At 39.7% G+C, this 16,949-nt stretch overlaps 2 protein-coding genes across 3 annotated transcripts; one reads left to right on the forward strand and one right to left on the reverse strand.

Moving 5' to 3' along the window:
* Window positions 1–984: 984 nt before the first annotated feature.
* LOC128496376 (tubulin beta-2B chain) lies at window positions 985–4,338 on the forward strand. Its single transcript, XM_053465985.1, has 4 exons — window positions 985–1,184; window positions 2,273–2,381; window positions 2,611–2,721; window positions 2,977–4,338. Exons 1-4 carry the CDS (start codon window positions 1,128–1,130, stop codon window positions 4,035–4,037), a joined length of 1,338 nt encoding a protein of 445 aa, XP_053321960.1. The 5' UTR covers window positions 985–1,127; the 3' UTR covers window positions 4,038–4,338.
* Window positions 4,339–5,675: 1,337 nt separating this feature from the next.
* Window positions 5,676–13,711, reverse strand: BPHL (biphenyl hydrolase like). 2 transcript variants are annotated; one of them, XM_053465986.1, is made up of 7 exons: window positions 13,573–13,711; window positions 12,634–12,737; window positions 10,823–10,989; window positions 9,040–9,193; window positions 7,609–7,740; window positions 6,730–6,853; window positions 5,676–5,919 (listed from the first exon to the last, which is right to left on the reverse strand). In XM_053465986.1, the coding sequence occupies exons 1-7, from the start codon at window positions 13,650–13,652 to the stop codon at window positions 5,823–5,825; spliced, it is 858 nt and encodes a 285-aa protein (XP_053321961.1). In that variant the 5' UTR covers window positions 13,653–13,711; the 3' UTR covers window positions 5,676–5,822. The 2 variants fall into 2 exon arrangements, with proteins under 2 accessions (XP_053321961.1, XP_053321962.1); XM_053465987.1 differs by lacking the exon at window positions 13,573–13,711 and adding an exon at window positions 13,284–13,374.
* Between the last annotated feature and the right edge of the window lie 3,238 nt (window positions 13,712–16,949).

Genomic DNA, 16,949 nt, shown 5'->3' on the forward strand with positions numbered 1-16,949 from the left:
AGAGAAAACCATGAGAACCATCTGAGAATCTAGCTAATCTCAGAGACCCCGAGATTGCTTTTAAAATCCTGAGGCTCATGGCCAAACTCTGAGAGTTCTGAGTGAATGTTATGTAGACATTATCTATGGTTTGCGCTAGTCATGGCAACAGCTGTTTTATGCAGAAGTGCTTTTATTTTGTCCTTACTCTAAATTGTGATTGGTTGTAAAATCACATTTTACTTCACTGAGTGGGTGCCAAATAGTTGGGAAACCGTCCCAGCATAGGGGGTAGAGGTTAAGACTGGCATATGGCTATTCTGAATCTAAGACAAGACAAAGGACTGATTAAGGTGTAAGTCTTTCAAGAAGGAAAAACAGGCAGACTAGATGAGCCATTTCGTTCTCATCTGCCGTCAAATTCTCTGTTCCTAGAGAAAAAGTCTCACGGTTTAACAAATGACACCCCGTAACCCAAATATTGCATGTCTGGGCAATGTCTAACTTATTATACAATAAGCGATGTGTTGAATCGGCTTCAGCGGAATTTGTACTGTATTCCCTTGTGTGCGATCAGCTGGCACCTTGGATCGTTCCCATCCCATTACATCTAAATGATAGGGTGGGAATAATGGGTGGTGGGCTTTCCAATCCAGCATTTTTCTCTCCTGCATTATTCATGTCAGTGAACCTCCAGTAAAGATTTGCTGACTGCTCTGGTGGGGACTGGTAAAAGCTTCCAAATGCTATTTCACATGCATTTCTGTGAAACCACTGTTCTCATTAAAGCCCATTACCTCTTCCACCCTTTTTCAGTCTAATGCGATGGAGAGACAATGGAGCACCCCAACCCACCCAATTCTCACTCACCCATTGGCTCCTGTGTTCCACCTGATGACGCCATGTGCTCCTTCTAGCATTACATCATCCAGCGAAAGAGAATGGGAGAGCAGCAGTGGGCGGGGTCTGCATCCTCCCTGCCCAGACTATTTATAAAAGGGAGAAGAAAGGGGATCTGTCAGCCCAGACACCATCACCGGAGAGCGCAGGACCAAAACCAACAGGGAAGGCAAAGCAACAAGACCGGAGAGGGCTGCAGCATCCATCACGTTATCACCGAGCTTCCCTGCACAATAGATTAAAGAACCATGCGTGAAATCGTGCACATCCAGGCTGGCCAGTGCGGCAACCAGATCGGTGCCAAGGTAAGAACCCGAATATCTGCTGTTCTGAGCACACATTGCAGGGCAACGGGTGGATCTGCTTGCCCAGAGTTTGCCTCCCTAGTCCCAATACGACTGCTTGTCTCATTGTCATTCCGTGTGCGCTCTGCTAGTAATAAGATCGCTCCATGAATTATTCATCCACAGGCACCTAATACTCTTAACTCCCTGAGTGCCAGAGAGATGTGTCCCTACCCTCTCTTTAAAAAATGTCAAAAAAAAAAACAGATCGATCAAAAAACACTACTGCGTTTTTAAAACAACATATATGTTGGAGATTTCCCTTATGCATTGAGATGTATATGGAGTTGCTTCTATAAAATAATATTTGATGGGCTGCACAGATCTGTTGGTTTTCCAGGGGGGCAATAGATTGTGCGTTAGCCCCAGTACCACTGCTCTTTGTTACATCTGTGGGGTGGGGTCCTTCTTCCAGACACCTTTCCCACCCTGGGTTACGGAGGAGATGTGAATGAATGTCTTTTATACCAGACGTTCTAAGGGAGCTTCTTTCATGGGGTGATGACCCGAGATAATTAATCATTGTATTGTTAAGACTGGAGAAACATCTACCATTCTTTGAAACACTCTCCATAATCACACAAAGAGACTCCTGCAGGCTGCCTATATAGACAATAAAGAACAAATGATCGTTCAAATAAATAATGCCTTCTGGTAAAAAATAAAATCTGGCATTTCTAACTGAAGACGCAATATATCCATTATCCGATGATAAATCCTAATTATTTGGTATCTTTATGAGGATATACTCCATTCTTTTATTACACTCAAAGGTACGCACATTAACATACAACAAAAGCTGTGTCCAGAAATAATGTATAATACCTTATATTTCATAGCCTATGTCTACTACAGACCGCAATGTGAAATCGGTTCATTGAACAGGGTGTGGTTCTTTAGTAGAAAATTAAAAAATGTATGGAACAGTCACAGAAAAAGAATATTGGGCAAAATGTAAAAATCAAATGATTTTCCAAGCATTTAATCTGTACAGCTTTTTTATTTTAACTATGTGCGTGACCAATCAATTTTCTTTTTTTTTTTGTCAGTTTTGGGAAGTTATCAGTGATGAACACGGTATTGACCCTACCGGCAGTTACCATGGAGACAGCGACTTGCAACTAGAAAGGATCAATGTGTATTATAACGAGGCCACTGGTAATCCTATGTGAATTAACATCAGAAGCAGTGTGTTTTCAATAAAGGGGAAAAAATACCAAATACGTGTGTGTATATATATATATATATATATATATATATATATATATATATATATATATATATATATATATATAGTCGATTGATGGGAAATAAATACGTGGAGGTGGCTTTTTCAAACACATTATTTATCCTTAGGTTTAACACAGAATCCTTTGTTTGTCTATAGGTAATAAGTATGTACCTCGTGCAATCCTTGTGGATCTGGAGCCAGGCACCATGGACTCTGTCAGGTCAGGACCGTTTGGACAGATATTTAGACCTGACAATTTTGTCTTTGGTAGGTATCTCATATTATACGTTTATGAACATATTGGCAGTTAATAAATATATGTAAAATATAAATATTTTAAAATTGTGACAAATATTGTGACTTCCTCGTGTTAGCGCAGGTTCTGAGTACATTTCTAATACATACCGCATTGGTTTGTGCTCACAGTCCGGAATATAAACTGGAAGAAAAGATTAGTAACTCACTATTTGGTTCAATAGTAAACGGTTCTATAGAGGTTCTTGTATATTTGTGTCTTCCTAGGCCAGAGTGGAGCTGGGAACAACTGGGCGAAGGGTCATTACACAGAAGGAGCGGAACTGGTGGATTCAGTTTTAGATGTTGTGAGGAAAGAATCTGAAAGCTGTGACTGCCTGCAGGGTTTTCAATTAACCCATTCTCTTGGTGGTGGCACTGGGTCTGGTATGGGCACACTGCTGATAAGCAAGATTAGAGAAGAATACCCAGACAGAATCATGAATACATTCAGCGTGATGCCTTCTCCGAAAGTGTCAGACACTGTAGTTGAACCATACAATGCAACGCTCTCTGTCCACCAGTTGGTGGAAAACACAGATGAAACCTACTGCATAGACAATGAGGCGCTCTATGATATCTGCTTCCGCACTTTAAAGCTAACCACGCCAACCTATGGCGATCTCAATCACCTTGTCTCTGCAACAATGAGCGGGGTAACAACCTGTCTCCGCTTCCCAGGCCAGCTGAATGCAGATTTGCGAAAATTAGCTGTCAACATGGTGCCTTTCCCAAGATTGCACTTTTTCATGCCTGGCTTTGCTCCTTTAACCAGTCGTGGCAGCCAGCAATACCGTGCACTAACAGTGCCAGAACTAACGCAGCAAATGTTCGACTCTAAGAACATGATGGCAGCATGTGATCCTCGCCATGGGCGCTACCTCACCGTGGCTGCTATCTTTAGAGGAAGAATGTCCATGAAAGAAGTTGATGAGCAGATGCTCAATGTCCAGAATAAGAACAGCAGCTATTTTGTTGAATGGATCCCTAACAATGTGAAGACTGCTGTGTGTGACATCCCACCACGAGGCCTCAAAATGTCTGCCACGTTTATTGGCAACAGCACAGCCATCCAAGAGCTATTCAAGAGAATTTCTGAGCAGTTTACAGCTATGTTCCGCCGTAAAGCTTTCTTGCACTGGTATACTGGTGAAGGCATGGATGAGATGGAGTTCACTGAAGCTGAAAGCAACATGAACGACTTGGTATCGGAATACCAGCAGTACCAAGATGCCACAGCTGATGAGCAAGGTGAATTTGAAGAAGAAGAAGGAGAAGATGAAGCTTGATGACTTAACAAAGGAAAATATTTTTAGGAAAGATAAAAAGGCACAGTTTTTACTTAGCCGGTACATCATCTTACAAGTGTGTTCAAGCATGCTGCTGTTTTTTTTATTTTTTCTGGTGTCAACAATGACAGAATCATTTTTTTACCCTTTACAATGTCAAAGTTACAGATGCTGTTTTAGAACCTCTTCTAATTTTGAAAAAAAAAAATGCCCACAACTCTCTGTAGGAGGATTGTAGAAGTGATCTTTAATGTTCTTAGATGTTTTTTTTTCACTGGATCATAAAAAAGTATTTGTGTGCTCTTTGTTGTCCTTTTTATTTATCGAATGGCATAATAATATCTTTATGGGCTTATATATTTATATATTGTACTCAACATACACACAGGCACATTCTGTAATACTGAAATAGAAAATGGAGCTTAAAAAGAATTATCCTGTTTTATTACATGTATACTACAGACAAACAAGTTGTAACATCACACACGCTTTCATCGTCATCCCTAGATGTAAGGAAGGAACCTTTTGAGGTCTTGAAAGCTCACGTGATTCAACCCCTTGTTATATAAATGTATCACAATTACCACACACACCGTGAAAACAACACACACAACTATCTTCTTGTATATCAAAGAAACATCTAGAGCAGATTAGGCAGCGCTGTCCGAATTAAATCACATAAAGACGCCAGTACGTGCGTTATAACCACAAAGATTTATTGTTCTTCTACACATCCATAAGAGCAGGGACAGACAATCCGCGTATACATCTTCCTTTATCTGTTAAAACTGGAAACATGTTTGCTCCATACCATCCTCTAAGACAGGAAACATATATTTTACAACAATTTTATTGCTATTCAGTATGTTGCTCACCGTTACTCTCTATGCTTATGACAAGGATCATTAACATAAGTATACATTAGATCTTACTCTTAAATAACAGAATATTTCTGCAAGATCTCTCCTGTTTCACACGGATGGTTCAAGCAGCTCATCGTAACCATATATTATAACATTCCACTATACAGTTATCACGCTGGTACTACTTGGTAACCTAGTTTTTACCGGAAGAGTGGGTCGGTGTGCTGTACTACTTAAAAGAAAACCACTTCGTTATCTCAAAGTTAGCCATAAAGCGGTGTTTTTGTCATTGGAAATCAGCTGTTCTGTAGTTTGACAGTAATGATGTATTTCCAAAGCAAACTCATTATAAGAAGGATTATATAGGCTGGAAAATCAACCAAGAAAACCTCTTCCCCAATCTGTTTAAAAATGGTTTATTGATTTGAAATGTTCTAAAACAGGCCTGTCAAAAGATAAAAGTGGCTGTTCATAGTGGTAAACCACAATATTTTAATGTAAAGCTTTTTTTTGTTCACAATTAGGGTGTCACCTGAACCTAATCCCTTGTGAAATAATGAACAGTGCATTCGGTGCTTAATATACCTATATACCTATATGCCAGCTCAACTAAATGTAATACTTTTATGGTGACCATATAAATAAGAAGAAAGCATGTTAAAAATATGTTATGGGGCTCGTATGAGTTAAAAGTGAAATATTTTAGCACAGCTATTTTTTTCTGGAAAATGTATCATCATTATTTCATATATAATAATTTAAATAACACATTTTTTCTCAAAAAGGAGAACATAAACATTATCAATTCAACATAAAAAAAACCAAACAAAATTCATATTCAGTCCCAATTAAAAAAAAAATACATCAGCTATTAATTATATAAAATGGATCAAGCAGTTGCCTAGCCTTTGGCTGTGTAATACTACTGTGTTGCCAAAAGAAATTCTTCTACTAGTCTGTTGAATTCCTCTGCATAGCGTAGATGAAGATTATGCTTGCCATCTGGCATTATATGCAACCTGTAAAAAGAAATGGAGACAATTCTATGGTTGACAGGATAATAACAGTGCAGAAGTAATGTAAAGCTTCGCAAGTAAGAAAACATTATGACATTTTGCTAAAGAGTAACTAATAAAATGGCATTTATGTTACACATTAAGTTTTTGAACTACTGCTATTAACAAACCACCATGGTATTCCAAGATGGATGAGTACACCATGTGACTGGTGACATAAAAGGTTTTAACATGGAGAATATAATGCATGATCTCACACTGTAAAGTAATTGAGGGTAGGCTAGAGAAAAGCATTTGTTCTGGGATGTGCAAGACACGCTCTCCGCAATCTACTCAAAAACAGACAACTCTAGATATATACAATCATATCATTTTATTAGTACGCTTTTGGGGATGCTATACACCTATTTTTAATAACATGTCAGCATATACTATAAAAAGGGTAGTAAGTCTAGGCAATAAAGACACTCAAACATTAAAAGGAGTTGTGTGCATTTAAATATCCTAGTAAGCACCCATAAAAACCCATGAAAGTTGGCTCTAAAGATACTCTTTCCATTAATGTTATTGCAGCCATGTTCTGAGTCACTTCTCTTTCATAAAAAGCAATTTTACTGCAATTTTTAAAAGCTCCAGGAATGGTCCAAGGCTAAATCACATAAAAGATATTTTAATGCATATATCCATCAGTCCTCACAGTATTTTGATGATCCTGACTGCCCTCCACAAACATAAAACAGTGCATGCTTCCTCTTACCCGTCAATCAGTGAAGTAAAGATGAATCCAGAACACAGCACAGATAATATTCTCACCTTGAATCTTTTATCTGCTGGTGTAAAAAGTGAGCATGAAAGAGTGGGACCATTGCATCCTTCAGTCCATGGATGATCAAAGTTGGACACTCAATGAAGGGAAGAAGGTGTTGACAAATATTACCTGTTGAATAAACCCATTAGAATAACATAGTTACTGGTTTTCCTGTTTTAAATTTTTACCAAATGCGATCCATTAACATTATAAATCTGGAAAACATGACTGTAGGTAAGAAGTTTCCTACCATTTTAAAGGAACTTCTAAATATTATGAAGATTACTAAAGTGTCGACATGAAACGTCACGGGGAGCACCAATGGGACGGTTATAACAACAGAAGCATTTGGTTGCTATGGTGAATAGACAAGTTTCGCAACAAAATACATTATTTTACCCCCACCAAATGTAACTTATCATATTTGGGTCTCTACTCTACAATTTGAGTTGTCAGTCAAGTTAAAGGCTCTGTGCATCTTAAGTGACTTGACTTACATACACTCACATGCCCTCGCATGTAACTCGGAGAAGCACTTGGGAAAAACCTTTAAAAAAATTGAGCACCCCACTTCTCCCACCACATGTAAAAAAGAGCCAGTCCATACCCCTTACTCATCCAGTGGCCATTGGGATGTGGGGTTAAAATATATGTTGCCCTTTGGTGGAGGAATGCAGGATGAGGGAAGGAACTATCCACCTCCCTTTTAGTTATTTCTGCTGCAGGACAAAGGTGCAACTACATCTATGTCAACCGCAAATGTAATGCATTGCAGGCTTTGAAGCATAGCCTCAATGTTCCCCATGAAATTCAGTGCTTTTATTATTTTTATCTGGGTGGAGATGATTCTTGCACTGAGGGGACAAGTAGTAAACATATTTTACCGCCAGGTCTGCTAGCAAAATTACTCATAGAGTCAACCCATGCTTTAAATGTCTTGACAAAGTACTCTTCTCCATAAAGATCCTCCATAGGCTTCCTCATCTTGTCACTCCAGTTTGATACATCTTTTACAGCTGTGAAACACATAACAGGTAAAATATATCACAAATGATACAGTTATCTGCCAAGAGAGATCACATGGTAACTAATTAAAAAAACATACCCCTGGATTGTAATTTAATGTTTTATAATAAACCCATGTATTCTGTTTATTACAAAATATATTTTTTTACTAATATTTTTTTTACTATTTTGTACTAAGCAATGAAAGCACTGCCGATACAAACATCTTTTGTTGAATACAACAGCCACCGATTTCTATATTAAACATACATTTTAGAACATTTAAAATGATCCATTGTTTACAGAACAGTGTATAAGTCACACTGCCAGTAATCTTTATCCTAGAAGGCCACGATCCTCAGGAAGATTTATCAGTTAGGAAAGGGCTGTACTATTACACAATGGCAGTTATGTATAAAAAGTGATTCTGTTGGAGTGTTATCACCACAGCATCAAATGGAATGGCCCAGTCAGAAAGAATCTATACATATATCTTTCTATACATTACCACCAACTTATGCAAAATCCTGACAATATGGATATCACAGACTTATGGCAGCATTCTATCTGGGACCTAGAAGAACTCATTCTCTGGGTGTGATCTATACTAATGGTCACACTGACCATGTTCAGTACTACTTTATGTCTGTAATGGAATGGATTCCAATGTAGAAAATGAGACATCTGTCACATTAAATGTATATTTGGGTTAATTTTGGGTGAAAATTTATTTTATCTTTGGTGCAGGTATTCTTACGTTACTTAAGTTACAAAATAAGACTTGTGTCTCGTTTACCATCTCCTGCTGGCTGTCTATACTGAAACGAGTAATGTAATCCTCATGTACATGATCAGTAGCACTGGCCGGTGAAGTCATCGAAGCAGTAGCCAATCGAATGTACGTTAAACAGTAGTGTTCAGATGGTATACACGTGATTTGCTGCTACTTGTCCCACTGACTAGAACGTGAATTATACTGTCTAAGAAGTACGCAGGGAGCATGTGCAAAATTAACTCAAATATACATTTAATGTGAAACTGCAAGGTGGCATCATATGACCCTTGTAAGCATCTGCCTCCTGCATACAGAAGCTTGGACAGTGAGGCTACTGCTTGCTGTGCAGCCAGTGGTAGTGCAAAGACTGGATTATCCAGCAAAACCCTGGGCTGGCAATGACAAAACTCATTCCATCTCCACTTAATGCTTGCAGAATCCCTATGATATAATGTACATAGTCACTATATATATATATATACACATACATACATACATATATATATATATATATATATATACACACACCTCTTACCATCATAAAGTCGTAAGTCTTCTTCAGACACATAGGCATTGGCTCCCCAGATAACAAGTTTGTTGATTAGGGAAGGGTATGTCGCCGCTGCTATAAGTGCAGTTATGCCACCATCACTCCAGCCAAGCAAAGAGAACTTCTTGAAATTGAGAGCCTATTAGCAGACATAGCAAAACATATCAAGTGGGATTGTTGCAAGCCTCTGGTACTAAATGAGACAGCCATGTTATTTTCTTATAATTAAATACACAACCCCCTCCCAATTTACCCATGACCTGCAGATTATTTATAAAGAGCATATCCGCGACTGTGCTGTATTTTGACCAGAGCACATTAGCTTAGTTACCACTTCAAGGTACCCAACACGAGGTGAATTTTAACTGAAATATACCCCTTTGTCGGTTTGAGAACCCTACCGAGCAAATCAAGCCTTTCCGTTCTCTTTTTACTGCCACTTGGTTTGGGAACACAACCATTTGGTCTTATTTTAGGGACATCCTTTTTATTTTGGAATTCAACTCTCGCATGGTGCCTTGACATGGTAGGTGAGATAATGTGCTGGCTTCTGGGTTCAATATTATACTGCAAAATAGGAGATTTCTTTGGGAATGCAGAAGACAGGGGCCACAGATATAAATATGCAGTGATTTGGAGCAAAATTGCTTTACTGATTCCTGAAAAAAAGACATCTGTCCCTGACTGCCCTTTAACAGTTACAGAAATGCCTTTCTTTCAGGGACCAGTAAAGCACACCTCGCTACGCAACTTGTTCATATGCCTGGTGGCCAATCCAGTTACACAGAAGTGGCAGCTTCTACACAGATATGGGGAACAACATTTTGAATTTAGTTAAATTAGCACACAAAAATGGATAGCACACTTCAGGAAAGGAACCATTTTACTACTACATTGAAATTCACTATAATAGAACCATGTTCTAATAAATAACCTGAAGTGCGACATAACCTATTAACTAAATATTTACAAGACACATGAAAAACCTCTAAACTGACGGCGTAATGTAAAGAAATGTGTATCGGTAATCTCCAATATGTCCACACATAATGAGGATGCTACCAAGTTACCCTGGTTGGCATCTGAGTGTGGGTACAGTAATTACATTAGCTGCTGGTCAGACCCGCAAGCTACCATAAGGAAAAAGCTGAGTGTAAGCTCCATGGCCCAATGGCACACCATGATTCTGAAAAAAGTGAAAACATTTGTTGCAGTAAGGACATTGTCAGCATCATAGGAGATTATTGATGAGCGCCAGCCAACCGCAAACAGTAGACTACTGAACTAGAAAAGTCATCAGGACCTGGAGGCTGTAGACATGCACGATGATTAAAGCGCGGACCTCCTGCTGTCAATTCCCCAGCATCAGGAAGAGATCACACCAAGTGTACAATTCATTCAAACATCGTAGCCCAAATCTAATGTGCCAATACATAATACTAAGGACCGCTTTCTCTCCGATTCATCACGTCCCACAAAGTAATGGCTTTAAAATTGTAGTGGGGTAACAACACGGGCGCTCTGAAATGTCACACAATTTGCTTTTTATTTGAAAACTAACAGCTAAGAGTGGAATTACTGTTCTTTTATAAGTGACATGGCCCCTGGATAAAAGTGATACTAAAGAGAAAATCAAAAAATGATGATAATCCTTACATGTGAGCGCCAGAGAGGAAACGCGCAAAATATACGCGCAAAATACTAAACCTGTAAGAAAATTATAATAATATTGTGGAGGAATGGATAGCTGTGGCGTAAACACATTTACCTGCATTAAATCTACGGCATCTTTTGCATCCCTTTCAAAAAAATCTGGAGGGTAGTCTCGTGTTGGCGGGATGGAGCATCCGTATCCCCGAGGATCCCACCCAATGACTGTAAAGAGCCTTTTATTCAAGGATGAGAGCTGTGGGGTAAAATCTGTTTTACTGCTTCCTAGGAAGAAAAATAAGTAAAAATAAAATAACAGAGTATTCTTACCTGGGGTGTCATTTTGTCTCAGACCTGTCCTGATTAAGATATTAAATCACGGGGAGAAACCGTGCCCTTTTAGGCCTAAAACATTACTTCTCCCATGGGATGCCTATAGCATATCTTCCTTAGTGACATAAGTGACATCAAGATCTAGTATATATATATATATATATATATATATATATATACTAGATGTTGATATTATATATATATACCGTATATATATATATATATATAATATATATATACCGGTAGATGTTGATATTATATATATATATATATATATATATATAATATATATATACCGGTATATATATATATATATATATAGGATATTCCATCGGTTGCTATGGTAACTGCATCATCATTTTCTGCCAAAATTTCTAATTTTACCTGTGTTTATTGTGCTTTACAGAATGATAAAGTAACCAAAAAAAACAAACCCTAAAACAGACTGGCACAAGGAACAAAATGAGTTGGGCCACTATTAGAGACACTGATGTTAACAACAGGTACAACAGAGATGTTTACCATCCACGTAGCCCCACGGGCAGCAACAATAGAAGTACCTGAACCTTGTAGCATTTATTATTAGTTAAATGTGTCCCTTTAGGGTAATATGTTCCCATATGTTAACTAGGTCAGCAGGGATTTCCGAACATGTCCTCAAATGCCACCGACCTACAAGCCTTTTAGCTAACGTAACCTTAGCGTGGATAAAATCACAGAGGAACACAATTCATTCACTGCACGCAAACGGGGATATTGTTCGCCTAGCTGTATGTGGTTGGCCTATGGTAAGAGGGAGCCAAACCTTCTAAAAGCATTCTTTTTTCTCTGTTCTCATCAAAAAAAGATAAACTAATGAAATAGTATTCTGAATTGTGGATCATCGTGATTTTAATAAAGTCATAATTCTTAACAAATATTTTTAAAAAATATTCTCCGAACTGTTGACATTTTTGTTGTGCTTTGTGGAGTCCACAGCTTATTTTATTTGTGATGCGTAACTTATAACTGTGCATTGCACATATAGGGGAGTCTCTCTTAATACTGACCATCAGGGTCAGACTGGGGATGACCAGTGGCCCTGGTACTTTAAGGCCAAATGGCGCACGTCTGGCCACCAGCTGGATAGGCACAGCTACACGTAACGGTTTTAGCCTCATGTAGCTGCATGTATCCAGCCAGTGGTCGCACAATGCAGGACCTGATCTGCCACTGAAGCTGGGCTATTGGTAAAGCCCTATTGGCTAATAGCCCACTAGGAATTTGTGCCAGGTGGCCACTAAAGACATAGGTTCCATTACCTGTCGGTCTTACTTTACATAGGAGCTAGAATATATCCTAAAGTCCCTACTTGCCATAAATTGCATCACAATAGAACATAAATCTCAGTGGAATTAGTCCGCTAATCACGGGTGGGGAGGTGATTTGTTGAGAGGACATTTGAGAAATCTCACTGGTTTAACACCGCATTATGCAGGATCCTGTTGGGTTTGCCCCTTTATAATGCTTAGTGGGGGGCTGACCGGCAAACACACTGTTAAACGTTAACTCTCTAGATCCTTTTCGTGATTCTATAGGTATAATACAGCTCCTCACCTAAAGCCCCAGGAAGCAGCAGAATAGCGTGATCTCCCGATCCCGCGCGCTGGTAATGTAGGCCGACCCCATTAACTTGCACTTTTGCCGATACCACTGAAGTGCTGCAGACAGAAAGTATTATAGAATATGGCGACCATACACAAAGCAACAATATCTACAATAAATCATTTTCTAGTTACAGGTAAATATTATCGATGCAAGTATAGAAAGTTCTATGGTATAAAAAAAGTCACCGTGGTTACAAGTCTGACAACTAGTCTTATCACCATAGCAACGAACTGGAATGTTTTAGCTAGCGAAACCCTGTCCTGGTTACTATAGTGACAAGACCACCATTCGTTATACATAACCCCTGTGTGTTAATGTTTAATGAATGCATGTCAGGTCCAAGTAGGCAAGCCATTGGTGTCATTAGTATATAAAGCAAGCAGCAGTTTATATGGAGGCAATGCCAGGGCTGCAATCGGTTGACAACCAGCCAGTATCACCTAGGATGTGAATGCAGTAGCCAATATGCCACATCCTTCCATGTGCACAATTGGCTTTACATGTAAATGCCTCCTTGAACACAGGTTAGTCAATGAGGATCATATTGTTAGAACTGCATACTGGCTGTTGCTTAATAAGTGGTTACATACGGACCACACCTGAAAGCTTTAACACACATCCAAGCTAGGGATGCGCCATGCCTGTCAGCTGACTTCCCCAATGCTCATGTGTGGGCAAGACACTGATCACCCTGATGCTATATCATACATGTTATCATACATATAAGCCCCGCCCCCGTTACTCGCTGTGTCGTGCTGTATAATGACAGCCCACCTCCCTCTCTGCCATTCCCATTGGCTGTCATACGAGCCCCTGAATAACCATGAAGCATTCTAGTCATACTCCGGTCATCGGTCGTCTATCATTTAACGTGTGTTCTTTTTTTACCAGTAACAAGCGGCAGGCTTGGGCGATAACCGGGCCCCTAATGCACACCGTAGAAGCCGTACGGAGAGACGAAGCGACATGCCGAGGGGTATCTGGCGCACCCGGGAAGGCGGGGCCGCGACGCTGACAGCTCATTGGTGCAGGTCGTCATTGAATTGTAACACAGCGGGACTCTGGCGCTCCACCTACAGGCGCTTCGTACAACTGCACTACTCTTACGCTCTACCACTCTAAATGTTTCCCGATATGCTGGGCTCGGAACATAAGCTGTAGTAATTCATTATTCTTTGTATTATTGGAGTTATTTCATCAACGTGTAGACTTAAACTATGAAACATTTTTTCATTGAGCTTCCATGCTTCCCCTTTCCTACATCTGAAGGATGTTTTAAACGCCTGTGTGATGCTGCATGTCACTGTAAGAGGCTCTTTAAAGGCATCTCTACTATCTACTGCCTCCAAGAATGTCATAGGTCATATGTCCCCATATTGTCTCAAGGACCCATCCTGACCAACAATAGGACTGGTCCTGTAGAGGGACCATCATGCCACGCAAGTCTTTGTTCCCGCACCGCTACAAAAAAAAAAAACCTTTCCTTTCAGTGACTAAACCCCTACGATTTCTACACAGATCCAAGCTTCTACCTGCAGAGTATCTCTTTTCCTGCCGCTGCATGGATCCCGACACAGTAATTTGTATCTATCCAGTTGAGGATGCCAATGAGTGCGTTTCTGAATATCTCTCTATATGTATCGTGTGCAGTTACATGTTCGATTTAAGATATCATTAGTGACAGCACAAAATAATGTGCCCCAAGAAACCATTGGGGGGCCCTCTGCCTCAGGTTACAACAGAACAGTCTCATTCTACTGCCACTGTCTGTCTATGGCCACGGCTGCCTATGTGTTTTATACACAAGCAAGGCTGAAACACCTTAGCTTAATAATGAGTCATATAGCATTCTTATATTATTGGGCCTGGAACAATCACGATCTTCCATATCTGCCCGTTTTAACATTAGACTCACATCTGAAGAACGATGGTGTGTGTGTTTGCACCTAACATTGCGTCTCTACATCACTTCAAGTTGCATAAGTAGACTCTAAAGCCCTTTAAGAGCTAACAAAGCATATAAGTGCTCTCCCTGCGTCCCACAAAAAACAACTTTTTGTTTGTCAATCAGTGCAGTAGTTTAAAAGTTCACTTTATGTCTTGAAGTTACCCACCTTCTCCTGCACCACCATATTGGTGAGAGCTGTCTCACTGACAAAAAAAATTATTTAAATCCTGAGAGAAAGAAGATTCCTTGCCCCATGTTACTCAAATAATGTGGGTTTTTAATACATATAAAAAAGTAAAGTATACATCGTTCACCCATAACATTATGACCACCAACAGGTGAAGTGAATAACACTGATCTTGTTATCATGGCATCTGTCAGTGGGTGGCATTTGTTAGGCAACAAGTGAATATTGTGTCCTCACAGTTGATGTGTTAGACGCAGGAAAAATGGACAAGTGTAAGGATCAGAGCGACTTTGACAAGGGCCAGAATGCGATGGCTGGACGTCAGAGCATCACCAAAACTGCAGCTCTTGTGTGGTGTTCTTGGTCTGTAGAGGTCAGTACCTATCAAAAGTAGGAAAAGCAGCGAGCTGGCGATAGGGTCACGGTTGGCCAAGGTTCGTTGATGCCTGTAGCGGGTCGAAGGCTGGCCCTTGTGGTCAAATTCAACAGACATGCCGCTGTAGCTCAAATTGCTGAGAGTTAATGCTGGTTCTGATAGAAAGGTGTTAGAACACTCAGTGCATCACAGTTGGTTGCGTATGGGGCTGCATAGCTGCAGACCAATCAGGGTGTCCATGCTGACCCCTTAACACTGCCCAAAGCATCTACAATGTGCACCTGAGATTTAGACCACTGAGCAACGGAAGAAGGTGGCCTGGTCCAAAGAATCACATTTTCTTACATCATGCAGATGGCCGGGTGCGCGTGCATCACTTAGGTTTGAAATAAAAAATGTACAAACCTATACATAGGTTATTTTTCCATGCATTTGATTTGCTTTTAGCATTTTACACTAATAAATAGAATAGAAAAGAGAATAGAATCTTTAAAATAGAGCAAATAGAAAGCTTATTAGGACAACTTGCTAGCAAACCCGAACACATAAAATACAAGATTTTGCAGACTAGCCATTGTTTTTTGTTAATAATATTTTACTTATAAACTAAAGATTAAAATGTTTCTATGCATTTCATACGGGATCCACAGATTGCAAGCGAAGAATAACATTTTATTAGCCACGTAAAGGCTGTTGGATTGAACACATACATTGATTACTGTGCAGGGTCAGGGTATTTCAATCAAAAATGCAAAAAAAGAAAATCTACTCGTATAAAATGGTCTGTTCATATGGCACTGAATGACAAAATATGTAAACTTGCTTTTCTGAGAAACTGAATATCTATTTGAATTCAGGTTCCCTAAAAGAGGCGATATATGTATATATATATACACATGCATTCATATTTATGGGAGAATTTGAAAACCTGGATGACAAGCATTCTTTTGGTATTCTGCCTCCCTCTGTCTCATCATTTTAGAAGGTCTACCCGTAATTGTCCGTGAGTTGCGTGTACTGAGAGTTCTTGACAGCGCATACCTATGAGCACTGTGAGTTATGTTCTTGTGTGAGTGTATGCGAGTTCCATTCTTGCACAGTTAAGGTATTATTGAAAATATTGTTTTTTGTTTTTAAATGAAATAAACTGATATGTATAAAAACAAATTAAAAAGAAGGAAATGGGGACACCAGAGTTTTCTTATGGTCCAATCCTGGTTTCATTGAGAATGGGGGGGGGGGGGGTAGAATCTCCTTGAGGACAGAGCTGTTTTTACATTTCTGCGGTGCTCATGATTAGCTGTAATGTAAAGGGCTTTCTTTAGATACCATTATTTTCATAATATTTACTTCACTATAAATATATTATATTATATATATATATATATATAGTGAATAGTTAAGAGGAAAAAAAAATAGTTTTTCTGCCTTTTATCTGAAAAAGCTTTTGTTAGGACACTGGGCGCAGGATCAGGTAGGAGTCTCGATGCAGGGGCAGGTTCGGGTTCAGAGCATGGCTCTAGGCAGGCTGACGTATACAGTTCAGGGCTGTGCTCCACTTTAGCCTTAGTCCTTCTCTTGGGCGCAAGCAAGATATAAACTTGGGGTGACTAGCTCAGTCCAGGCAGGAAACGAAGCACACTGGCAGGGCACACGGCTGGGAAGCCCTCAGGCAGGGCCCATGGCTGGGAAGCCAACAGACAGGGCCCACGGATGGGAGGGTAGGTAAGTCTGAGACATGCTGGGGTCTGGTA

The sequence above is a fragment of the Spea bombifrons genome, chromosome 5 (assembly GCF_027358695.1).
Source record: "Spea bombifrons isolate aSpeBom1 chromosome 5, aSpeBom1.2.pri, whole genome shotgun sequence".
Lineage (NCBI taxonomy): Eukaryota > Metazoa > Chordata > Amphibia > Anura > Pelobatidae > Spea > Spea bombifrons.

Coding starts and splice junctions, on each gene's coding strand:
- LOC128496376 (XM_053465985.1), top strand. CDS start 1,128: ATGCGTGAAATCGTGCACATCCAGGCTGGCCAGTGCGGCAACCAGATC. Junction 1,185..2,272: donor GCAACCAGATCGGTGCCAAG/GTAAGAACCCGA, acceptor TTTTTTTGTCAG/TTTTGGGAAGTTATCAGTGA. Junction 2,722..2,976: donor ACCTGACAATTTTGTCTTTG/GTAGGTATCTCA, acceptor GTGTCTTCCTAG/GCCAGAGTGGAGCTGGGAAC.
- BPHL (XM_053465986.1), bottom strand. CDS start 13,652: ATGTCGCTTCGTCTCTCCGTACGGCTTCTACGGTGTGCATTAGGGGCC. Junction 12,738..13,572: donor AAGCCTGCCGCTTGTTACTG/GTAAAAAAAGAA, acceptor TTCTGTCTGCAG/CACTTCAGTGGTATCGGCAA. Junction 7,741..9,039: donor AGACTTACGACTTTATGATG/GTAAGAGGTGTG, acceptor TGTGTTTCACAG/CTGTAAAAGATGTATCAAAC.